The sequence below is a fragment of the Poecilia latipinna genome, unplaced genomic scaffold, assembly GCF_001443285.1.
Source record: "Poecilia latipinna isolate Pla-1442-1.1 unplaced genomic scaffold, P_latipinna-1.0 Scaffold966, whole genome shotgun sequence".
NCBI lineage: Eukaryota > Metazoa > Chordata > Actinopteri > Cyprinodontiformes > Poeciliidae > Poecilia > Poecilia latipinna.
In genome coordinates this window covers 167,170-193,738 of record NW_015113582.1, presented here as the reverse complement: position 1 = coordinate 193,738, position 26,569 = coordinate 167,170, and the positions used below count along the sequence as shown (strand labels likewise).

The 26,569-nt window shown below is 38.7% G+C and overlaps 1 protein-coding gene across 11 annotated transcripts in view; it reads right to left on the bottom strand.

Moving 5' to 3' along the window:
• Positions 1-26,569, bottom strand: part of utrn (utrophin) — a 192,255-nt gene that overhangs the window by 15,304 nt on the left and 150,382 nt on the right. For 8 of the 11 annotated variants that reach the window (XM_015049921.1, XM_015049918.1, XM_015049926.1 and 5 more), the window contains 9 exons: positions 25,938-26,139; positions 23,873-23,958; positions 22,306-22,463; positions 19,754-19,920; positions 16,145-16,256; positions 11,128-11,264; positions 7,218-7,256; positions 6,637-6,702; positions 4,518-4,583 (listed from right to left, as the gene is read on the bottom strand). In XM_015049921.1, coding sequence (XP_014905407.1) covers positions 4,518-4,583; positions 6,637-6,702; positions 7,218-7,256; positions 11,128-11,264; positions 16,145-16,256; positions 19,754-19,920; positions 22,306-22,463; positions 23,873-23,958; positions 25,938-26,139 — 1,033 coding nt within the window. The remainder of the gene's footprint in view (positions 1-4,517; positions 4,584-6,636; positions 6,703-7,217; positions 7,257-11,127; positions 11,265-16,144; positions 16,257-19,753; positions 19,921-22,305; positions 22,464-23,872; positions 23,959-25,937; positions 26,140-26,569) is intronic. The other 3 variants (XM_015049922.1, XM_015049923.1, XM_015049925.1) reach the window with 2 other exon arrangements.

Genomic DNA, 26,569 nt, shown 5'->3' with positions numbered 1-26,569 from the left:
ATTCTGGGGACGAGGGACGGGGGTCCTGCACATACTGAGAGGCTAATTATGCATGTTTCTAGGGCCTTGCAGGCGAATCTGGAGGCAGACAGGAGGGGGATCATTACCAGTGAAAATGGGAACTATGGGGGGTAGAACTCCCTGCTATGAGATCCTGGGAGGAAGAGGAGAGGCCCGGGGTAGAGGCAGAACAAAACCGAAATGGTAGAGCAGAGGAATTAAATGTAAATAATAGCTGCGGTAGATTGTGAATTTGAGTGTTAGTCCTGTTGAGGTTGAGTGCCTGCAGAGACTTTTTACTCAACAATAGACTCACATATCACAAAGCAAGCAGCCCCTCTTGGGCTGAATGCAGCTGATGTATGAGCTGCATAAGCTAAGCCCAAGAGAGAACGAGTGAGATATAAAGACATGGAGGAAGGAAAAAAAAAGAAAGACATTTATTAAGATGATGAAATAAACTTGATGAGATATGTTAAAACTTTTTTTCTTCATGTTTGATTCTAAATGGAGAGCCATATGCAAAATACTTAAAAGCCATATTCAGTCTGAGTACCCAAAGGGTAAACCTGAGTAGAATGCAATCAACAATAATGAAGGTTCATTGAAGAGAAAGACAGATGGCAGAGTGAGATTAAAGCTGGCCTCAAAAGCCAATGTTTGGAGAAATTAAATAAAGAAGAACAAGAACAAAGAGCAACATACAAAAGAAGAAAAAAAGAATCAGGTTGACGATTGTAAGATAGAATTAACCATAGCAATAATCTTTAGGTCACAGAAAATACTAATTTACTAATTATGAATTCTCTTTTAGATAAAAAAGGCAATGCAAAACAAAAACAACACACTCGCTGAACCCAAACACACTCACCAGCCAATTATTGATATCACTGTAAAACCGTCAGCGAGTCCAGGACAGTGTTTGCAGGATTTGAACAATCAGAAAATGAGCCAGAACTCAAACATCCATGTAATTGGCAAACGCAATCATCCCTGTAAAAACCGCGCAGATTTCCATAAACAGAAATCCTGCTACCTCCAGCGGTCCCGTCAAGCGTGGGCATAATTTCTGCGGCACGTGTGACCTCACCAACCGACAGACAGCGATCATGCAAATGCACCATCAAACCTGAGTTGGATCAGCTTTTGAAACCTAAGTTTGTATGTACAAAAGTACATACAAACTAAGAAAGGGGAGCTGAAAGGGAACCATTTCCAACATCTTTTACAGCCATCAGAAGAGCAGGGGTCATCTTTAACTACACAAGAAACACTTAACATCCCCGCATGTAGTAAAAAAAAAAAAAAAAATCTTTTAAAGAACATATAAAATAAAATCTTCTGCAAAGATCCATTTGCCACTTATTTGACAGACTTTTGATTGCACTTGTTAAATTTAAAGAGACTAAAGCTATAAAACATACTCGATGATAAATCTTTGTATTAAAAGAAGAGATAAAAGCCTTTCAAACAGATGTAGTATGAAATACTCCATATTTTACAGACAAGCGTTGCCTGTAGGAACCTGCTGATGCCTTGTGGAGCAGCGATTGAGACTAAATGTTTCTGCTACCCAATTATCAGAAAACTACATATGAACAGCAAAGTTCTGACTGCAAAATGATACAGCTCTTGATATAATAATTGCCATGCCTGGTAAAGAGGTTTTCAAAGGCCTTTCAGATAGATTGTTGTTATGGAAACGTCAAGATGCCAATCTTTGCCTCTGCTCTCTCCTCTGTTAGATGGCAAAATAAACTGAAGTCCTCCCTTATTAGTCATGAGCCAGTTTTAGGTTTTCTTTTTACTTTTTTAATTATTGCCCCGCCTGCAGATACTGACTGAGGTGAGTAGCTGTTATCTTATAATTATTTCCTGACTTGTGAAGATCAGGAATTTTCCATAGGAAGATTTTATATTTTAACTCCAGGGAAATAGAGGGTCACAGATTACTAATTAACATTTTTAAGATACTCTGATCACTTAAAAAAAAAAAAAAAAAACATTAATTGAAAAACATTTAATAAAAAACAGTGGTAAATTTGTTCAAAATTCAGGTATTTAAACCTGAATGAATGTACTCAACATGTTACATTTTCAAACGTAGTTCAGATTGAGATTATGCTACTGCAACAATGCATTTATTTAAAGTCTTCACTCATTTTTATGAGGCAATAACTACTATATTTCTCCTTCCTGATCTGACATGCACATCTTTGTAGTAACTAACATTAATTCTTCACAAGAGACACTTTAAGCATCTTAAAGCACCTTTTTAAATTTGCAATGCAAGGCAATATTTTTATAAGCAACAACAGCAGCATCAATGACTCACATATACTAATAGTGACATTAGTGGCCTTGATAAAATACTTGTAATACTTCCAACCATATTCAGAAGCTTTTTGGATGAGAGGTGAACCAAGAGAGGAAGTCCAGTTGCTAGTGAACAACAACAAGGTGATAAACAAATATTGCTGGTATTTTTACTCACTCAGCCCCTTTGACTGTGAACTCTGGCTTCTTAATGTCTCAGATTAATCTAATGTTGAATCATCTTCATAGCCTTACAGGGCTTGCATCAAAAATATGTTAAAGCCAGCATAATAAATAAGTGGAACAAAAGTGCTTTACCATTTTAGTGTTCAAATCTAGGAATAATTGTGCTTTTTTTTTTAATTTTTTTGCACATCTCTAAGAGTCAATAGGAGAACAAACCCACATCCATAATGGTGTATTAAATACACTTTCTTACTGCCATTACCCTTCATCAACCCCTCATCTTCCTCACCTCATTAATGCTCTACTGTGTTCTGTCGTTCGTCACTTTTCCTTTTTAAGAGACGGGATTGTTAATGGCTCCGGCTTCTGGAAATGCCACACTACGCAGCACAAAAGGGAGCAGTGGTAATGTGTCTGTGCCACATTACCAAACTTACAAAACAAGAATATAAATCCCTCTCAGTTTCCATTGACACCTGCACACCGAAAATGTTCCTTGCTTTTCTCTCTCTGCCCATCGATCCACCGAAGAACAATGAGTGGACAGCTATTAGAAGTCTTCAGAGCATTTTCTATTGCAAAGAAACTATTCCCTCTGGGATGTGATCCACATGATGCATCAGCAAGGGATGCAATCTAGAAAACAATAAAGCCAAATGTTTCATTTTATCCTTACAGAGGATCTCGCAGGTCTCAAACATTTTCCCCAAGTGCCTTTCTGGAATAGTTCTGAAAATATTTCCTCTTTTAAACAATTTCCTTTGTAGAAATCCCACTTCGATTCACTGTCTTTTAACATAACGATGTAACACTTGCAGCTCTCCAGATGAACACTTCTGTGAGTTTGATGTAAGCTTTTAGCTACATAAAACTGCCTTCTCACATGGATAAAAAAAAAAGGCTTAAATCCATTCAAAACCAAATAACCCAAAATAAGAGTTTCACTATTAACGCAGGACAATCTACAAAAATGTTTGCATGCGAGCCAATTTCCACAAACATGTTTACATCAATAATTAGGAACTCAGAGTGCTTGAACATTACTTATATAAAAAAAAGGAAAAAAAAAATATATGTATTTTGCTATAACTACACATGCATATTTGGGAAACTAGATTTCAAGAGATATAATTTTAAATATGTATTTGAATTTGACTGCTAAAACTTTAATAAAACACAGATGTTTAATTATTAGTTCTATGGATTTGTAAAGCTTTTACCCTGTTTTATTTGCACTGATAAACCCATCGCTGTCTCTTTTGATGAACACATTTAGCATTGATGACTTAAAAGAAAATCATGTAATAGTGACAATATTGGCAAATATTCAAATGATATAAGATAAAAACGTGAGTATTTTGGGTGGTAGGACTAAAATCTTTGAAGAATACAACAAATCTTGACAGTTTCCAACAACATAAGATAATTATCATGCTTCCAAAATATGTCATCTCATAACAATTTAAACTAGGTGTATTGCGGTATTTAGCATACTTCTAACACTATAACATAGCGTTTCCAATCTGAAAGTGTTATAACTAATTTCCTCCCTCATACACTCGGTGCTCAGCCCTGCATGCAGAGCTGACAGTGGAGACAACGCGACTTAATCGTGCCGTTTTTGTGGCTAAACCATGAGTCTTCAAGCTCTTCAAATATGTCCAAGTGATTTCCCATTTTTAAGAAGTTAATTTAATGCCTCCACTGACTGTCATTCAGGAATGCACATGGTAATTTTTCATAATAGAAAACATCACTGATGTTTTGCATTAAAGTAGAGGGTACCAAGTACAATTTTTAGCATCCATTTGAAAGTCAAACTAAAATTGTGTTGCAGGCTAAACACAATTAATTTAAAATCAATGAAAGCTCTGACTGAATTATGTATGAGCTGCAATTTGGACAAAAAGACAAAAAAAAAAAAAGAAACTATAACACCCCAATGTACAGCTAGTGGAAATTAGGTTTTGTAGAAAAAAGTCCAACAGTGAAATTAGTTGAAAATGATGACTTACATGCTTCCTGTAGCTGAGCTGCTGTCCGTGGGCAGAGAGCCATTGGAGCGCTCCATCTGAGCCAACCTGAGGAAAAAGAAAAAACCCAAACCACAGTTAAAAACCAAAGCATTCAAAGGCTGTTAGCACATCATTAAAATACAGAACATCACTGCTGACAAACGAGGACATCAAGACCTCAGTGGGACACCGGTTAAAATGTAAAACGTGCAGTCGAGTCAGCGGGAACACAAACCGACAAAGAAATATAAAAAGATTATCTCAGCTTGTGCATGCACATTATATGTGTATGGTTCCATGTATGGAGTCACAAACAGTGAGCAGCATGTATGGATGATTATGCATGGCAGAGATGTGGCTGTGGGGAGGGAAGATGGATTTGGTAAAAACATTTATGTTTTCATCATCGTAAATCCACTCAAAAGCAGTTATGCTAATGAAGTCAATTCACGGAGCTTGCATGCAACAGAACTCCACAAAACAGAGAGATCAGGGGTAAAGTAATTCATGTATTATCCTTAGTGATTAAAATAAACTGTGAAAGAATATGTATAGGAGGGATAAATCTCAGATCTTACCAGTGTGTTCAAGCTAGCGTAGCAGTGTAACAGCAGTGACTATATGTCATTTGAATTTATCATTCCCAGGGCTCAAATGTGTCTTTGTTAATGGCAGTTCAGCCAACGAAGGTTAATGGTGTGTAGCCAATTAAAGGTTTCAGACCAGATAAAGCACTGCTGCATCAGATGACTCTTCATGATTAAAGTTCTGCCTGTAAGAGTTTTATTTTAACACAAATAATCCTTGTCCGCTTCAGGGGTTAACAGATTTGGACGGATAAGAAACTCATCTAACTTATCTGAGGGGTCATGGTTTACCGATTTAAGTATTCAATATGTTTAGCTTACAGATAACACAGTGTCCAGGAAGCTGAACATTAGTTTGGCTACGACGCTAATAGTGACACAGTGCGTGCGCGCGTGTGTGTGTGTGTGTGTGTGTGCGAGCTTCTTTGAAGCTGGCATCTGAAGGCTTTTCTGATCACAGCAGAAAAAAACTGAATGGCACGGATTAAGTTGGAGGTCGGCAAACGACAGATTTTGGAAATTATTTGACATTTGAAAAGATGCAAACAAAAGGAGACGAAAGGAACGTTGATGTCCGTTTGGATAAATCATGAAGACACCAACAAAAAAAATTCCACCAGAATGTATTTTTCAGTGTAACCAAGATTAATTCATATAATTTATCAAATCATACTGTTTTTATATTATAAACCTCTTTAAAAATGCACAACAGTCCACATGTTTATAGTAACTACAGTGCTGGGAAACATTTGATTTCTGGACTACACAACATATTTTCCCACCAACAGATACTTGAGCTGTGAATCTCTACAGCTGCCTACAGTTATCAGGAGTCTTCTGGCTGAATTTTATGTACGCTTTCCTTGCCCAGTCTGAGTTTAGGTGATGATTAGGTATGGAAACTTTTTCATGTCTGCCTTTAGTCAATATCCATATCCTAATTTATAGAGATTGTATTTAAACTACAGACTGAATGCCAGTGCAACCAGAAAGGGAACACGTATCTTTCATAGATAACTGAGGAGAACGTCACATCTGAACAGCTTCAGGTGCAACATTAATGGTTATAGGAGCGGGTGGATGCAAAGATTTGAGCAGCTTTTCAAAAATTGCAAGAAAAAAAACAAACAAAAAAACTTAATTTCCAAAAGAGACAAAATTAAATATGAATGCCTTCAATATTTCAGTGAGGATGATTCATAAAGCTTAGGATTTCACATCTTTTCACTCTTCCTAACTATGACTGCCACTGCCCTAACAACTTATTTAAAGACCAAAACCTTTTTTTCTTGAGTTTGAAATTCTTTTGATGTGTCAAGCAGTCCCCGTTTTCTTCTCTTGTGCCTTAAAGTTGTGCAAAAACCTCGACGCTGTTCCTTCCCAATATATTCAGAATGTTTCATCTCTAAATTTGAGCCATTCGGTGATCATCTATTGGCCTTTTCCACAGCATTACGAATCGTGCGAGTATTTGCATGGCCCCCTGTGTCACTGGAATTGATGAGATGTTGACAGGAGATTGCAGAGCGTACCTGCTGGCATACTGCTCTATCCTGGAGTGGGTGTCGTCGTGAGAGAGCTGAGGTGTCTGGGACAGCCTGGAAAATGAATGGAGTAATGGAGATGGATGAGATTCGGCGCGCTCACACGGCCTCGTTAAAACAGAAAATCACGAGCACATGCACACACACTCGTTCACGCACTCACAACCTAATGGCCCCACACAGCTTCACCTAGAAACAAATCAGATGATCCTACAGAGAGAGAAATATGAGAGCGGGATGATCTACGGAGCGTTTGGATGCTTTTTGACAGGCTCGCGGGGATGAGACACTGTATTCTAGGTGGTAGCTTTAACGAGAAGAGGAAGGTGAGAAAACGACAAGTTTTGTTTTTTTTCGTCCCCCTGTTTTCGGTCGGATGTTCAACCAGCGGATCAGGCAGAAAAAGCAGGCGGTCAAGCAACATGCAGTCAAAACTTAGGTGATGCGAGGATTTCGGTGGTGGTGGGAGATGAGGTGCTGAGTGAGGAGTGAAAGGAGCAAAGGGAGGTGTTGTTTTAAAGGCATTCCAGTCTGGAGACGGGGTGTAGTTACTGGTGGCTCATACTCACTCATACTGCTCCGGACACATGCTGATGAGAGTGACGGGACTGTAAGAGAAACCGAGGGAATGAGGGGGAGGGAGTAAAGGCACCACAAAACAGTTTTAGGGTCAAAATCACTCAGTTTGTCTGAGAAAGAAAACACAGCAGATGGAGGAAGAAGAGAAAGAGGAGGGGGGGGGGGGAAAAAACACCTCTCAATATGCGTGCATCCAGTTGCTGAGCAGCTGGGGCTCAGCATATGGGGAAGAGATGTTATGCAATCAAGAATATATGTACACACCGCAAAAAAACACTTCAAACTCTTTCATATGAGAAAAGATGTCAATAAAAAACATTTGAATTTTTTTGCACATTTGCAATAATGTGCAAAAATCCAGGAAAACAACAACATCTCCATTTCAAAACTCGGGTGAGAATCGAGAGGCCACAAAGTGTAAGACGGCTCTTTTTCATCTGAGAACGAGTGTCTATTACTTAAAAATCTAAATGATCAATGGATTGAACAAGAATAAGAACATCATCTAAGAATTAGTCGATGTAAAAAGCCCTACATTTGTCTAGAAATTTAGATCATTAGCTTTGAGATCATGAAATAAGATGTAATGTCTGGAAACTCAACTTTTTTCCAAACTCAATTTTATACTTAAAAACGTTGAAAAATCACAAAACAAAATGCCATATTTCTCCAGGCTGCATTCAGGTGTGTTCCAACAAACATTGTAATAATCATCAAAAATATAAGTCAATAAACATATAAACTACATTTAATAAAGCATTTGAGAAAATAACATAAAAAAATTCGTGTTGCAATAGTTTATACATCACGCTGTCAACTTGGCGTAAGCTCAAGATGTTCTTTACATTTCCTCAAAGGCAAAACAGGAAAAAACAGGAAACAACCTGCCTTCACACATTCACCTTTCCAGTCTCTCATAATTTCTTCTACTTTAATATAGGGATATAAACTCAGAAGATTTAAAAAAAAATAAATTCAATAAAACATGTTTTGCTCTCCCAGAGGAAGCCAACTGGTGGTTTATTTTATTTTTAGTGTTTTTCCCACTACAGGAGCACAAGCAGTGCTCAGTGAAAATGAGCAGCGATTTGTTTATTTACAAGTTGAATTGAGGATAGCAGAAGATATCAGAGCAGAAAGCAGAGAAATGGAAGCGAGGAAAAGATTGAGATTGGAAGAAGGCAGCTTCTGCTCTGAAAGAACAGAAACTCGGTGTGCTCACGTTGTCTTTTAAGACGAGGACCTCAAGTTGGCCTTTTGAAAGTATGAGCACTTTGACAGGAACAATTTGCTTTCACTTAAAGTTGCCTGAAATGCTTTATGTGGCATCTTTCTTCACTTTTACATGGAAGAAAAGGGTCACAATGAAGGCAGGAGTTTTGAATCTGCTAACCATCTGGACAGAACAGGTTTACAGCCAAACAGATGAATGGATATAATCAGAAAGAGGGACACCAAGATTTTTATTCAAGATCAAAAATGCTTTGTTTAGTAAAAAACTTTAAGTCAACATTTTAAAGAGGGGTGTGTGGATAATAACTCCAACGCCTTGGCAGCACTTGGGAAGCTCTTTGGTTGTCGTTTTCCTCCAGCTACTCTTGAAAAAACAGAAATGCTGACTGGGAAAAAGCAAAAAAAAACTACTAAAAGAGCCCATGTCTTTTTTCATCACCTTATATATTTGTCATATCTGCACAGCATGTGCTTTCCTGTTTTGTCTCAGGCTTTTCTTTTTTCCTTCAAGGTGAATGCCCTGAACAGCTTCTAAAAATCAATTTGGTCCATCATGCTGTGGTAGTCATTTTGTCACCGTTAGCACAGGGTTTTTTTTTTTCTGCGTTTCCCCTCCCTCATTTTTTGTCAGCAGTAAAAAAAAAAAAAAAAAACACATGTGCATGCTGACACCTCAACCTGTCGGATTCAGAGAGACAGCTAGAGGGCTGGAACGAAAATCCAGCAAATATATGAACCAGTCGCTTACTGACAGATGCATCTTTAAATGAATTCCTCTTAAGAGGAAACTGAAAGCAATGGAAGCAAATAACAGCAAATATAATGAGAGAATTTAAATGTAATATCCCTACTTATTATTTTTGCTGAGTCATGTTTGCTAGTGCTAACTTACTGAAAGCAACAAATTCTGGAAGTAAAAAAAAAAAAGGAAATTAAATTCAGATAACCTGGGAAGATGAATAACAAAATATCCACTAACCTGAATATCAAACAGAGCGTCTGTTGTGAGATAGATTACTAATCTGCTAAATGTTCTCATGGGGTTTTTAAATGTTTATGTACTTTCAAGCAAATTTAAGAATAAAATTTACTGTTTAACTCAAGCTATGTTTTAGAAATTATCAAACAGATTTTAAAATTAAATATGAAACAAAATAACTACTTTCTGTGCAGCAGTAGTGCAACTCTTGAGAACATTAATACTTTCAACCAGCATCTTATAAATTAATCTCCAAACCCATCAACGTCTTTGCAAAAGTCTGAATCATGTCACGAAGGGCGAACAGTAAAAATGTTAAAAACAAAACAAAACAAAAAAAAAAACCCAGCTTGGTTCTTTCAAATTATCAAATATAGCTGTGACAAATCCAAAATCCCATCTGGTGCGACATGAAGCAAAAAAACAGTAGAGAGGTTTGGGTAGGTGGTGTTTTGCTCTCTCTCGGGAAGAAAAACAGAGTGGGTGGAATAAAAAACAGAGAAAGTAAAGAAGAGAGAGGCTAGGAGTTTTAGGGAGGGTAATTATTCAAAACCTAATCTTGTTTTCTCTTCTGACTCTACATCAACACAAACATTTGAAAATTATTGTAACTCTTGTCACAATACAAAGAATATAGACAAATATAGAGTTTAGAGTAACTGAAACTACCAAGCCTGTTTTTATTGAAACAATCTAGTTTACAGTAAAGGACTACGATTTCAAAAGTAGGATTACAAACAGTGAGGTTATTTCCTTTTCAGACAGTCTAAATATAAGATTACTGTGTTCACAGTCTTGATAGTGTAGTGTTCACTTGAGACCAAATGTAGTGAAAGAAACCGTAAAATGATCAATAACTCCACTCTCCACTCCCTTCTGCTGCTTTTTTTTTTTTAAAAAAAGATCCCTTTCAAAAATATGTTTTCCCCTTTAAGGACATTTATCAAGGAGAAAGCTCTGCAGGAGTCATTTCTCAGCGCTGAGGGTTAGGAAGTGAACCGAGTAAGGTGGGAGGTGGAGGAGGACGACGAATAAGGACGGTAAGTGCAATCCATCTAAGTGGTAACTGTGGGCAACTTTAAGTTATGAGACCGCTTTTGTACATCTACATGCGAGTCATCCTGGGAGCCGAGGTGCAGCTGCAACAACGTGTTGCAAAACTAACAAAGGAACAGCGAGAAATAAACAGGAGGAGGAAATACATAATGGCTTTTCCCACAATGACAGTGACCGACGAAAGAGACAAACCACCCGAGTTCGGTAGCAAAGATGGATAAAATGAGATGTGGAGTCTGGGCATTTGCCTAATATGGCTCAAGTTAAACAGTTTTCCAGAAGGATTTACAAAACCTGGCGGAAAAGAAATAAAACTACCAATATTGTGGTGGATGCAGCAGAAAAATTATCTACTTCAGAACCATATATCCACAACACAACACTGTTTGTTTGTTCTTTGGACCTGCTACTTCTGGAGGGTTTTGCCTCTTTAACATGGAGTGCATGTTGTTCCATCTTGTCCAACACTGAATTTGTCATGTTTTGATATTATCAGCACATCACAAACATTTTATAGAGTGAAAGTCTTTATGCAATTATCAGCAGTTGGGTAACAAGCGGAACCTCATCTCTCTATTCACGTCATCTTTAGCAATTTATACCCAGCCAAGCTAAACTGAAACATCACTTACGTCTCCATGTTGTCTCCCTCCAAGACTGTCTGGACTGGCAGGTAACCCAGCCGCGGATGCTTGGCAAAGTACTTTTTCGATCGGAATTTGTTCTTCAGCACTTTGGTGAAATCTCTCATGTCCTCGCCTGATGTTGTCTGTAACAGGGAATAAACAATGCAGAGCGTTTCTTGTATGGATGAAGCATTTCCACAGTCTCTCATGAACATGTAATCAAGATCAGCATTTCTGTGGAACTAAATTAGTCTGTTAATTAGACAACAAGCAAAGGTGTTTCTCCTGCAGAAGCAATTTCAGCCACGCAAGCAAACAACAAATTAGCACAACAGTCTGACCAGAGGGAGAGTAAAATCCCTTTCTAAGGGATTTATACAAACACACAGACATTCACACACATCCAGGCCCAAAAAAGAAAAACACAGCTTCAACAGATGACGGATATGTGTAACAGGCTTGTTAAAGCTCACATGGCTTACAGGCTAATCCACACAACTTAAGATGGTAGCTTGAACAAATCACTGGCACGTACAGAGCAGCTGCACGAAAAAAAGCCAGAGCTTCATTAAATCTCTCCTGTGACTTTGCCAACATGCCATCTTAGATATTGGAAGCCTAATGAGCCCATATTCCTATCAACTTATACACTGCCCAGCTAAAGTCTTCACATGCCTTGAACATTTTCACAATTTGTCACATAACAACCACAAACTTCAACACATTTCTCTTGAATTTTATCCATGTAATTATGAAGTATAAGGAAAAAGACAAATGTTTTTTTTATCAAAAAAATCTGAAAAGGATTGAAGTCCTTTTCAACCTCTTTTGCTCTGATACCCCCAATTTAAATCAGTGTAACCAAGTGGTAAATAAAGTCCATTTGTTTGCTTGGTTCCAATTCAAATACAGAGGTTCTGTGAGGACAGAAGCAGCTCATAGGAGCTCTGCAACTCAGGTTGGAGAAACTAGCATGCATACATGTCACAAATCTGGACTTTTAAGACAGGATAGCAAGAAGAAAACCATAAATATTTCCATTACCAGTTTGCTATAAGCCACATAAGAGGTGTGTAAGAAGATGCTCCCGCCATAAAAGGCCAACATCAAATTTTTGGTCCATATGGAAAATAATGTGTGCAGGAAAACCAAGACTATCCATCACCGTGAATAAACTACCTCAGTTATAAAAGATTTACATATAATTGAAGAAAACATGTCAAAGACTGCACCAGTCCTGAGACTGAAGAGCAGGACTCTAAACACACAGCCAGAGCTACAAAAACATGATTTACGAAAAATTCAGCCATCCAAAGCTGGCAGAGACGACCCCAACAACGTGCAGATTGTTTAAAAAATAATCAATAAGAGAAAGCTGAAACCAAATGTATAAATGAAAAATGTATTTGCCACCCTCTAAACGTATTGGCCCGAGTAATTTCTTTGTCAAAATATGATTGAGGTTAGAAAAAAAAATCACTTTTGGCAGAAAATGACTAATGCCACCATTTTAGGAAGGTGATGATTTAAGCCCATGCATCCTCATTCACTCCCATTTAAACACCTAATACTTTGTCTTTGTCTGTCACAAAAATCCTAATATATTAAACTGAGGTTTGTGGTTTTCAATGTCACAAAAAATGGAGAAATTCAAGGACTTTGAATAGTTCTGAAAAGAACTGTAAATGAAAAATGCAGCACAAGAGCTGCAAAGAGAGCCCAGCGGAAATAAATCAACAAGTCACAGTAATATAGTGGGTGTTATAATCCCTAATATGTTCCCCCTGGGAATGTGTTTGTAACACTTCAACAAATATAAATTCTCCAAAATGACAGCAGACATATTAGCTGTAGAATTTGAACTACAACAACACAGCCCCTCAGGAAAGGTAAAAGCTTAAAGTGAGAGACAAAACAAATTAAAAGTAGGACATTTTCTCCAGCACATTTATAAACTAATGAAAGGCAATATAACAGCTATAAAATAAACAATAAGACAAATATGGAGATAAATGGCATACAGCAGCTGCACAGGATCCAACTAAAGCCAATTTAACAGTCTAAGTTTGTCAGACAGTGTATGACTCAATGAAAACTCGAGAAGCTTAACATGAACAAATGTGATTATATATTATATTGACATTTTTAGGGTAAAATACAGTAAAAATATCACAACTGTTTAATAAAGTTGTGGTGCACTGTGACATTTAAAATGAAGAAGTGAGTTGATTCTGTTTTTGCTCGCTCGCGTAGAAATGACATATTTCAGACCAACGTGTTTTTCCCCAGCCTCCATCACCTGAAGGATCAATAAATCTGGGTCAAGCTTGATGAGCGAGCTTCATGTTCAACTTTCTCAGCTTCTAATCGAAAGCAAACACCTTTCAAGGTTTCTCTGCTTTTGTTCCTACGACCAACCGGGCATCGATCTGTGTGTGTTCGGACGTCATTTCAGCTGCAAAACAGTTTTGTGAAAACAGGGCCTTATATGTTCCACTCTTTATGCGTAGGCTTTGTAAAGTTCATAAACAAAACGTGCTTACTAAAATCTAGAGAGCACAAACCATCTGCTTTTCACTATCTGCCTACATTTGGTTCCATTCATTGCTTTATGATCAACTTTGAAAGCCGTTTATGCTGAAAAGCCTTCAGCCAGCCTCCTGCAGTCAAAGCTGTTTCAGAAGATGTAAAGTTGTGGCTGCTTGCTAGCAAGCATATAGAATAAAAATCAGCATTGTTGCCTTTAAGTTCAGATACCCCATTAGTCTGTGATCTTCCTTGATCATTTTTTTCTCAGACATTGTCCAGCCCCAGATATCGCTTTCCCTCGCAAACGGACCAGATCTCTGCCGCACAGATGGCACAATGTGCCATCATTTCATTCTTATCAGGAAGGTTCTGCCAAACAAAGTCAATCTTTTACAGCTGCGCCGGTTGTTCAGCGCCACGCTCCGAGAGTCGGTTTGAGATCTGTCCTTGCTCTGCTTCTGACAGTGTAGCTGGTCTCTGCAGATAGTCACAGGGCATTTGCAAAGACATGGCAGAAAATTTGAGAGAAGTCGGGAATACAATTTTCTCCCCCCACCCCCCAAGCAAAGAAACTCTTATCATGTGCAACTGAAAGACAACAATTATTACAATACCCACTCAGAATTTAAGCTACATTGCTGACGAATGCGGAAAAGTGTATGGTAAATCTTATTTGTTGAATATTGCATGCATTTTTCCTTCAAACTGAGCTAATAGCTACTAAACTCATGAGCAATAAATTAATCGCATAACTACAAACAGATAACGTAAAAATAATTTGGATAATTTGACACTGTGTAGCAGCTAAATGTAAATAATTTTCCTTTTTCTGCTGTCGGTATCCTTGCCCTTAAAGTCACCATTAATCAAATTTGCAGATTTAAAAGAAAATGTGGAATACTGATGTATTATGAATGGCGACTTCAGTTACTGAAATAATCTGGGTGATTTTGAAAAGCAGTGGCCTGTAAAAGTAATGTATAATTTGAAAATGAGAATAATGTTTTATTTCTAGTTTCTCACACAAACCTTACTCACTTTGCTGCACTGAAGTAAGACAAATAATAATTTAAAAAAAACATCTGGAGGGGAAAGTAAACCAATAAACGATGTTTTCTTTTCATTTTATTTGTGTTAAGAACGTAGATAAATAAAATTCAATGATCTGCTGAGAAGCAGATTCTTCAATATTAAACAATATTTCTCTACTCTGAATGTTTGCTGTAGGGACATGCTGAAGCTATGTGTCAGCTTGTATTAATAACAGGAAGTAACTATGATCTGCTTATGTGGCAGCAAATAAGTATGAAAAAAAAAAACTAGTAAGAGTTTTAACACACAATTTCCAAGTTTAAACACTGAAGGAAAGTTCTAAATAGCACATCCAAATGGCTCAAGAATAAAGAAAGAAAAAAAAAATAAAATCACAAAATGAAGGTTTTGGTGTGGCACAGTCAAAAAGTCCAAACTCACATCTGGTTGAGATTCATTCAACTCTCAAATGTGATTGAAATAAAACAAATCTGGAAAGAATAATTGGACAAAATTTGCAAACAATGACAAACATTTAATGAGTCAGTACCTCCAAGGGTGGCACAAGTTGTTACAAGGTTTAGGGGAAGCGTGAGAAAACTGAATAAATCTGTAAGGGGCAAATAGATTAGAATTTTGATTTTAAAAAATAAGATAAACGATTTTTCATAGGAAAATCCTACAAATTTCTATAGGTATGGATATCCAAATCAAACACTTTTTTTATTGGTCTGTTTAAAAATAATTCAAGATTATTTGTTTCAGGACGAACCACTGTTGGAAATAAAGAATCTAAATTAACGCGAGAGGAGAAACAGGCCAATTGGGCTTTGTTGAGAAAAGAACGCCTTTCTTTTCTACAAGACAATGTCCCAATGCAGAAGCGAGAAGTATAACAAGAAATTGGTTTCCCTGTCTGCACAAAACACTTCCAACACCTTTGGGATGAACAGGAACGCTGACTGTGAGCCAACAGCTTTTGTGTTTTCCCACTATGGCTGAGGCTGTTTTGTGGTTGGAGGAAAACACTTCCAGCCAAGTTCTAAAAACATTTTCGCAGACGTCCCCACTGGAATGAACATTGTTTCAGCCAAAGCAGGAAGCTTTGAGAGGAGTGGACGCTTAATAAAAACTTAAACTAGTCAAAAAAGAAACTTAAATCATGGCGAGGAAATGAGGCAACAGCAAGATATTACAAGAATTACCATTGGATATGGCTAAAATGCAGTGATAGTTCAGGAGTCTCTTCATGTAATAAGGAGGATTAATATTCACTGGTTGAAAGGCTGTGTCTAATTTGACATTAAGATGGGCGAGAAGGTTATCAGACACTAAAAAGTGTGAATTTGACTGGATTAATTTAATTGTTAATTGGAGTGTGTGGGAAGGAGATACGACGTAAGCTAGCGAGGAAAGCGTGCAGACACATGTGAGTCAGGCTGTGTGTGTGTTGCTTCCTCACCGGCGTGCAGTATTCAACCATGGGGTAGTTGAGCTTGTGGCCCTTGGCAGTACGCCCAGAAAAGAAGCAGCTCTGACACACGTCGTAGTTGAAGTGCTTCAAACTGCGGTACCTACGCAGAAACGGAGAGAAGTAGGATGGGGGAGGAAAAAAAAAGTGAGGAAAGTTGGGTTAGGACGCACTGTCATGAAATGTCACTTCAACATCCTCTGGGTCCGTTGTTCTGCGAGCGCACAAGTGAGCAGATACTCTTGCCCCACAACACGACTCGTCATCTGGAGAGCTGTCGATCCCCGCTGTCACGCCGTCAACCACATGTTCGTAGACGCACAAAAACTACATGCAGACAGAATGACAGACTGCTGGATTTGCACACAAGCAACAATCTGACAACAGCTTTGGGGTTGCTGTCGTCAGCAGCAGCTGTAGCAAGTCTGCCATTTAACAGCTAAATTGAGACAGGAGCCATTCAGACATAATAGCTTAAGTCTTTTATCTTTCTCCCCTCTCCAGCTTTCCCCAAGGTTAGCTGACTGATGAGCTACGAAAGAGAGCTATACATCAAAGGATGCAACAGTGCACACAACTGCACCAAGTCAAATACGCCATTACATCCTGACAAGAAGCATATTACTATGAGGAGAGGGCGTCAAGTCACCTTCATTCAGGAGGTGATGAGGTGGCCCTGAATTAATTAGTTTAGATACCCAACAATTCTGGCTAATTATGAAATCAGCGTTCACTGCTCTTTTAAGAGGAAACCCGCAAACATTTGAAAAGTACGTCAGAAAAGGACATGTTGCTAGGCCTGTCACAATAACAAATTTTGCTGAGCGACTGTCTAAAAAATTATTGCGATAAACGATAATATTGTTTAAAGACCAGTTGACACTGATTTAATGGAAATTACTAATAATGCATGTGATTTCCTGCCATAGATAGATACACTTTATTTTCAAAAGAACACATAACACTGGAACTGATCAACTAAATTAACAAAACAACCAAAAACAAAAATAAAATGGATTTTCAGTCTCCATTAATAAAAAATGTACTTGAATAAAAACTAAACATAAAGCAAAAGTGGAAATAAATACTGCATTCAACCAAAAGAGTGCAGATTATGAAGTCTGTATACTGTATGTGGCCTTCAGTAATAACTAGATTTAAATAGAGCACATCCTGACGCAATAGTTCACACTACACGATTTATTGCCCCTATTTTCCCCTTACTCTAGCCACATGCATCACAGGTAGATTCTAGTAAAGCATTGATTAATGCCTGATACTAAAATTAGTTAACTGGACTTGTAGCCATTATTTTGTGCCCATGTGGCTGGACACAACACGGCACGATGGAACCCGATTGAACCGTTATACCTAGGATTTCTGTCGGCTAATGTGTCTCAGGTTTTGAAAATGGGCCGACAGCTTGTGTAGTGTGCGCTGGACATCACACTAAGGAAATAGGAAGGGAGGGTCAGTGCAGAGCACCGGAGTTGAACCTTTTTTCATTCAGTGTCATCAACAGAAAGAAAAAAGGCAGGAAGAGATGATAAAACCAATAATTAAAATTAATTTATCGTGCGATTAATTGATTTATCGTTTATCGCGACAGGCCTACATGTCGCATTACTTTAACACAAATTTGAGGTAGCAGTAGATTCATTCTTACAGGACTACCATGGCACCTGCTTCACTCCAAGGTGCAGTTAATGAAATGAAGAAAGCGTCACCACAGATTATGAGTAGTTTAAGCTATCATCTGAAGCAATCCAAACCAAACTAATGCCATTACTGGTGCTAACAGTGACTCACTGGAGGCCAAATGCTCCTTCGCTTCAGTATACCGTTCAGAGTTTCTGATGATCGAACAATAGCATAGAGAAAGCGGAAGCCAGAATTCATGTCCTTGATACAAAGCATCTTTTCAACAGGATCAATAAGGTGCTTTTTGTACAAAAGTACCTGAAGAACTTCTTTCTTTCTGAACAAGAAAAAAAAAAAAGATAAATTTTTGACTTTGACATTCTGCCTATAGGTGCTGTCTACATCAAAGTGGATGAAAATGTTATAAAGATAATGAATGTAAGTATGAAAATTTAAATAATTAACAACCTAGCTAATGACTGATTTCTAGCAAACTTTTATCCTCACATTTCTTATTTATTGGTTTATTTTTACACTTGTATTATCACAAATTATTCTCAAAGGTTGTGATTATATTAGCTTGTTGCTTAATATTCAAATGTTTTTTTACAGCGAATGTGGCAATTTATAAACTCTTTTTAATTGACAAAGTAATTTATTTTTGAAATTTGGCTTAAGCAATCAAAAACAACTACAATTCCATTTTAAATAATGTAGTCTACCTCTAGAAGATATATATTTTAATTATTTTATAGTCTAAAAGTATTATTTTAAGTTTTTTGGAATACATTTACCATATTAGGTAATATTTGGATAAAAAAATGCTAATATTAGTTATATAAAAGATATGAGATGCATTTATCAAAAACAGACATGATGGATGACGCACTAATGCCCTCGGTTAAGTTAGAGTCTCTACAATTGACTAAATTGTTTTGAAGTATTCTTTAAAAGTTCTTTAATAAGTAATCATTGCCTTGAAGCAACCTGATAAAACATAATTGCAGGTGTACAATAAAACTTTTTGTCCTGCAAAGGAAATACAAACATTTAATATAAACTAATTTAGAGTTTTTGATCTTTGGCATCTGAGTTAAATTACTGAAAACACTTTTTCTTCACTCTTCCTAAATCCTGTTACAGAAAATATTTAATCCAGTCTGAGTTAAAACACTCATAATGACACATTTTACTTAATCTCGTTAAAAAAAGATACAACCTTCAAAACAAGCCACATTTCCCCCCCCCTGTTTCTTGGTGTGACGTCTTCAGACCACACAAAACGCCTGCTATGCATTTTTCTTCCTTTTTCATTTTTGCTATCTGCCTTTCCTTCCCACCAACACTTGCGCTCATCGATCAATGACAGAACTTGGAAGATGTGTGCTTCATCAAATGTCTGGATGTGTTTCTCTTTCTGCTTGCGAAGCAATGGATCTCCAGAGGACAATTCTGCCACTCTGCGCGACTTCAGGCATGACGAGATTCCTTCCCTCTTGGCTGGATAGAGCAAACCTGGATTTCTTCCATCAGCTCACCAAAATGGTGGATCTTTATTTACCAGGGTGAAAGTAATTTATCAAGGCGAGCCGAAACCTTTGCAGCTGTGGAAACATGCAGAGGTTTGTTACAGGTTTTAAAGGCTCTTTGTAAACTTTGAGGAAGCAGACTTGTTTGATTTGTTTGTTGGTGGACGCTGTTTTTATTCATTATTTTTTTTAGGAATGCATGCTTCATTACAAACCTACTGGTGGTATTTACTCAGTAGTATATCAGCTGCTGACATTTAGATAAATGTCTGCCCTCCGGAGCAGATCTGCCCTTTCTGCTCAAGAGTGAACAACCCACAAGAATGTCACATGATGTGTACGAGACCTCGTTACAAGCTGCAGACTTAATCACACCTTTTTTTGCTTTACAATTTTGCACAAACGAACACGAGAATGTGAGTGTTTGTACCTGAAGCCCACAATCGGACACTCTTTGCAGATGTTACACTTGGCCTGATGTTTGGCCGTCTCTGCGGCAGCCACCCTGTGCAGGACGGGGAGCCAGACCATCGACTGAGGCTCCAGCCGCATCCAGTCCACAAACTGCCGAGGCTCCAGCTCCACCTTGTTGTTCACCTGTTCATAAAAAGCGACATGTGGTAAAGAATAAGGAGCTGGAAACCCATAAAGCAAAAGTTTATCAACCATATGAGGTTTATGGTTTCTATAAAATTTCAGCAAAGCGAGGTGATAAACTGTAAGGGCACTTTGCAGCATGAGATACAATCAAGTACATCCAGTAAATGCTGCAACTCTGTACTAAACTCCTAATAAACATGCAGACAAATTTAAGATGACCATATATATTAGAATGAAAAGCCACAGTCCCTGCTATGGCTTTGAGTCTTGAACAAGACTGAATAACTTTTATGAGCTCCTAATTGTTCTTACACTAAACATTGATTGATGTTAACATCCCCATGCTGATCCTGTAGCTGCATTTTTAGTAATGATGCCCAGACCATTAAAAATCCCCAAGCATCTGCTCTTAAATGCATTACCAACCTTGGCCTGTTTACAGAACCAGGATTTCTTTTTCTATCGTCTGTTCACAATCGCTTTAAGCTGAAATTGAAACCATGTCTTTCGGCTACTGGCAAACACTCCCTGTCACAGCAGTGTCAGCAAAATATTTTTAACAGGATGTAATAATGAGCCCATTAGACAATCTAGCAGCTTTGACATGGTTGCCATTACCTCTCCAGAAATGAAAGACAACCTTTCCATCATCCCTGACTCACATAAAGGGCAGCGAAGGAAGCAAAGGGCAGAATACATCGGTAATAAGAGGAGTGACTTAACAAAAAGCAACAGGATGTTCCTGTTCGCTCATATTGTGCGACAGCCTACACAGCATCTCGGCTTTATTAGTGTACCTCTACAAATACATCCATGCTAAATACACAAAGCTAAAGCAGTCCTAAGATTAATATACTAAATAAATAGATGGTATTTAAAAAATACTTCATAACATAACTATATAGATATATACAGACAATGCTCTCTCTCCATTTCTCTATCCTTTATTGCTAATTCTGCTACTAAAAATAACTTGTGTGAAATAAAATTTTCTATTAGTCATTGCAGAAACAAACAAGACAATTTGACATTTAATGAATTTAAAAAAAAAACCTCATATATAAAATATTCTGGTATGAAGATTGTTAGAAATTGCCTGGAAGAAAACATGTGCAACCTGTGGATGAATATTGTGCTGTCATCGGTTCTGGTTACGTGAAGGAGACTTTCACCCTCGGATTAAGAGAGAAGATTACCTCAGATATATTCTTCACCTGGCTGACATCTCAGATCGTCATTAAACTCGTCACCCTTTCTCTGACCTTTGCCAGCACAATCTAACCGTCTCTTCCATCACATACATTAGTCTCATCTTTGCCTTCCGTCTTTCCTCCCTGGCATCTAACTGCAGAATTATAGCACTTACAGATTAATTACTGCCTGGCTGAAAGGATGACCGGACAGAAGGATGGATGGGAAAAACTGAAGTAGCGCGACAAAAGGACAGAGAAGGAGGCTAAATTTATGCCATGCGACTCCTTCAGCACAGAGCTATTAAAGCAATTGGACTTGGGGGTTCTGCAGAGTCGGTCTCTGACCAGACAAACTGAAGCACAAAGCCAGCACTGTGCTTACGCAGGTGGTTTACTGGGAGGTAGTGTGTGTTATTTTCTGGTTTTCCCTGCCAAAACATTGTTGGATGTTTGAATGATTAATGAGGAGCTCAACTACAGCTGACACCGAGATTCATGACCAAACCTGGGAGCAATTTGTTTGTGTGCATGTGCATGTTTGTGTACTGAAGCGTGCTCACCCCCATCTATGTCCACATGTTTGAAAGCAACATCAACAAGAAGATGTGGAAGAGGACTTTCTTTGCAAGCTGAAATCTACCTCACTCTGATATTTTTTGGAGTTGCAGTGCAGGGAATCGGAAACATTTATGAGGCTGATTTAATGTCTGTTTCTCTCTCTCTTTTTTTTTTTTTTTATAACGGTCAGGGCATAAGTCAGGGAAGAAACAGTAAACACAATCAAACAGCGAATCCCTGAGGAAGAGCAACATCGTTAAACAACAGTAAAGTCTAAAATTAAACCTGAGCTAGATGGCTATTGTAAAACTCAAAAGGACAGTCAGCAAAATAGTTTGTGTCAATACAGCATTTATTTTTGATGCTGGCGCAAACGGCTTGGTAATGAAAACAAGGTTGTTAAAAAAAGATCAGCAATCTGGTGCAACTGAAGGAAAAAATATATATTTTCATGTCCTCGTTTATTGTTTTGGACAAAGTTGGATTTTTGTTCACAATTACGTGCTGCTTTGTGTCAAAAAATCTCAACAAGACACACACAAAAAAAATCAAGTTCAAAGGAGAGAGCACTTTTGAAAGTCACTTTATGCGTTTGGAAGCCATGCATGTTTCCATCTGCGTGTTATCTTACATGCTGGAAGCAGCTGCGGACGCTCGGTTCGATGTTGGACCCCCCGAACGCGGCCACCTCCCCCAGCTGCCTGGGGATCTGGATGGCTTCGTGGAGCAGCAGACCGAGCTGCCTCTGGTCACACGTGTCACCGGCTGACGCTACCTGGCTGAAGAGATCTGTGGAAGAGCGCAGTGGAGCGAGAACAAAAAAAAAAAACAAAAAAAAGGGGAAATAAAATTAGGATGAGGGAGTGAGAGAAAAGTCACAGAACGTGGGTGATATTGAGAAGGAATACGCAGGTATAAATAGATACGATGGGAGAAAGAGCGACGGTATAGATGCAAGTGGGAGGAAAGCGTGTTGTAAAGTGTGTGCACGCAGGTAGGAGTTGATGGGGAGGACACAGAAAGCACCAGAGGAACAGAATCAGTTTTAATCTCTCCAACTCGGTTTTTCGGTACCAAGCTGTTTCCCCCCCGCTAATCTCTCCTTCCCTGCTTCCAAATCTCCTGCTTCCATGGAGACTGACAGAGCTTCACTGGATGAGGATGGCTACCTGCTGACACTTGTCACATGTTGACATTTTTGTTTCTGATAATGTTATGAAACACCACAGAGTTTATTACACAAAATAAGCAAACAGGGGTTATCCAGAGAAAAGGAGGACAGTGTTGCAGCTCTTTCTGCTTCATTTGCAGCTGCCTTTGATCTCCACGTGCGGCTCGGCTCTGATGCCAGCTTCCACCAAGCACGTGCGCACATTTCCACACTTGCAATTATGTGCATTTGTGACCTACTTGTCCCCCTTTATTTTTATTAGCTCTTAAGACAACTGACCAATCAATGCCCACGGCTATAATGGAAGACTGTCTGATGCGCAATTAGATATGACATTCAGAACCATCGCCAAGAGCGTCAAACGGCAGAACACCTGGTTAGGGATCTGTGCGAGGCTGTGTGAGTAAATGCATGGGATTGACAGTAAATGAAACTCCAAAGTAAGGGAGGAAGGACGCAATCAACCGTGCTTTATACCCTCCTCAAGCTAATAGGAACTGCCAGTGGAACGAATAGGCTCAGGGATGGAGTTCATGCCATGGCAAGAGAAAGAAAGAGGAAAAGGAAGAACAAGAGAGAAGCAAGGGTAAGAAAGATGGGACAATAAAGAAAGGGGAATTGTAAGACAGATGAACAATGGAGCAGGCTGTGACAGGGAAAGAAGACAGACGGAGGGAGATACGGCAGCAGAGACAAAGAGCAGGAAGCCAGACTGACAAGTCCTCTCCCAGTGCAGCAAGCCAATGCTCACGCCGTCTAATCCTCAAAAAGAAATCAGAAAGCAGAATTAAATCAAGAACAGGGGGAACGCAGGAGGTCTCTCATCCAATTAGACAAACCATTCTCCGACGCTTTCCCCCCCACCCACCCCTCGTCTCTGTGTTTGATTAATACTACTAGGATTACAGCTGTAGCGAAGAAGCGGCGTGGGCGCAGACTGATTTGCGTAGGGGAGCAGGGACAGCAGTGTGTGTTTTGGAGCATGTGTATTCCTGTAAATATGCGTCACCCACTCGTTTCCACTCACATTTGTACTTCTCCTCCAAGTGCCCCTTGGAGAGAGACAGCAAGCCGATCTTCATGGAGAGAACGCGGATCTTCCCACTGCGGCCGCTGCAGACAGAGGATTCAACACAAGACCGTGAGGGCTTTGTTAGTTTTATTTTTAGAGCAAGCTTCTCCGTTTCAACAATGTTCAACGGATGGATTAGAAGGAGCAGGAAATCGTTAGGTGCTTGTTTGTGTGCATATTTGATTCTAATTCCTTTTTCTGTTTGCCCCCAAACGGCGTTTACACCGGGAACGATGCTGGCTTACAGCATGTGGACACACCTGTTTATACAGTGATGATTTGTTCATGCCAATTTGAATGTGAATGTCAGCTCTCAATAGATTTGTGCAACAGCTCGTTCGGCTGCCAAACCGATGCTCTTGGTTGTTTGTACGGCATATTGACAATACCGCAACATTCAGCATCGTGCAAAATCTAAGTGTGTTCTCCGAATACAAACATCTACTTGAGAAAGTATCTGTAATCCTAGAACTTTTTCCACATTTTGTCATGTTGTAACCTCAACATATTTCAGGATATTTTTTTTTTTTTTTTTTTACTATTGCAAAGTGGATAGAAACCAATAAATGGTTTAATAAGAGTTTGGTGTCCTTTCATTGCATTTACAGCTGCAAGTCTTAGGATGTCCCTTCCCTCTCTAAGACCATTTAGAGATGAAGTTTTCATCTATTTGTCATGTTTTACTTAGGAGTTGTTTGAATCACACAAGCTCAGTATAATAGAGGAAGCTTGACTGCAAGACTGATTACTTCAGCATAACCATGACAGAAATATCAGTCCTATCAATAAGTCGACAGCAAGTTGAAGGTCATGTAAACACAGGTTTATATTTCATTCTCTGTGCCAGATGCAACACTGATGATACCATCTCCAGATATCCTGTCACACACAGGCAGCCAGCTTTTTTTATATACGTTATGCCTGAAATGCTGTGACAGGTCACATAAAAAAAGTATACAAATAAATAAAAAGCAGGCTACTAGCATCGATTTGTTTATTACTACGGCCGGAAGATGAATTACGACACAAGAAGAAATGAACAGAAATCAGACAGCGGTACTGGCATTCGTGGCTGGGAAAAGATGAGAAAAATCTGATGTCTGCTGCAGCAGGAGTCACACTGCAAGGATTTCATAGAGAATTTTTGACACCAGTTTTTATTTTTTTTTTACAGGTTGTCTCTGGTCGAGTGTTGAATTGGCTGACAGTTTCTGTCACACTAAGCAACCTCAGACCACCAATAAAAGCTCACAACCAGAAACTTTCGTTCTAAAACAAAACATTTTGTCCTCGACGTCTAGTAATCACACAGATTTAATTCAGCTTTAGTGACGTCTCATGTCAGTTTTCTATATCCTGGGAGTCTGGCTGCAGCTGCCAGACAGCCCAAAATTTACATTTGGGTCTAATCTGACCAAACCACCTTTTTCCATCTTTAGTGCGTTACCCACATGGCTCGTAGCAAACTCCAAATGGAGTTTTTACATCTTTGTTTTAAGGCCGTTTTTTGTTTAGTCAATATTCTACAAAAGGGCAGATTTTTCGAGTGGTCAAGAAGTGGTTAAGCTGTCAACCTGTCAATGCAGTCGTGCCATACTTTCCAGATAATAGCTATCGAGATGCTAAAAGCTTGAAATATCGCTTTGTTACAAAATCCTGCTTTAAAATTCTCTCTATTGAGTTCTTCCATCTTCATGATGTTGTTTGTTCTCCAAGATCCTCTCACAAACTTTTAATCCTTCCCAAATTAGCTGCATTTTCCCTGCAAATTAAGCAATTCAATTCATACTTGATTTTATTTGAGGGTATTTAAGTAAAGGGGTCTGAAATAAATATACACTTTTGAGATTGTTCTATGTAAAAAAAAAAAAAGTTTAATCTCCTCCCACTTCTTAACTGCACTAGTTTATTAAATAAAATCTTGATAAAATTATTGTAGTTTGTAGTTGCAAGTGTAACAAACTCAGTTTTAAGGTGTTTAAATATTTTTACAAGACAAGTCAGCAGATTTCATGCGTACGTGTCATAAACGTTGAGCAGCCAGTTGAGGCACATGTCAACGCAGAGAGGCACGTTGACCAGGTCTTTGTGCTCCTGCTCCAGGCCGTCGTAGATGGACGTCAGGCAGTTGATGACATCTGGGACGGAGAGCAGGTGGCTGTTGTTGGTGAGTTTGTGTTGCTCAAAGGTGTTCTGGGCAACACTGAGATCCAGCAGGTCCACTGCAGAAGAGAAAAGATGAGAGTGAAGAGAGGTGGTGGTGGGGGGGTGGAGCAAAATGGATAAAGAACGGGGATCAGGAGAAGTAAGTGAAAGTCAAGGGGATGGGAGGGGAAGAAGGTTAACAATGACAAAGACAGGGGAGAGAGGAAGAATTGGAGAGAAAAAAGAACCAATAGTAACCTCTCTGACTTATTCACTGAGCTTTCGGCAGCGGCTCGGATTACAAGAATTACAACAAATCTAAACTGAAAAGAACAAGAAACTGGAAACGGCATCCACTATTTATAGACAAAAACACTACAAATTTCAAGGACGTTTCAGCTGAAGACGTGGAAAACGACAGGGAGCAGATAAATCAGAGCAATGTATTATTATGAAAGGAATCTAAAGCATAGACAAATGAGGCAGTTAATGTAGCAGTCAGCCTTT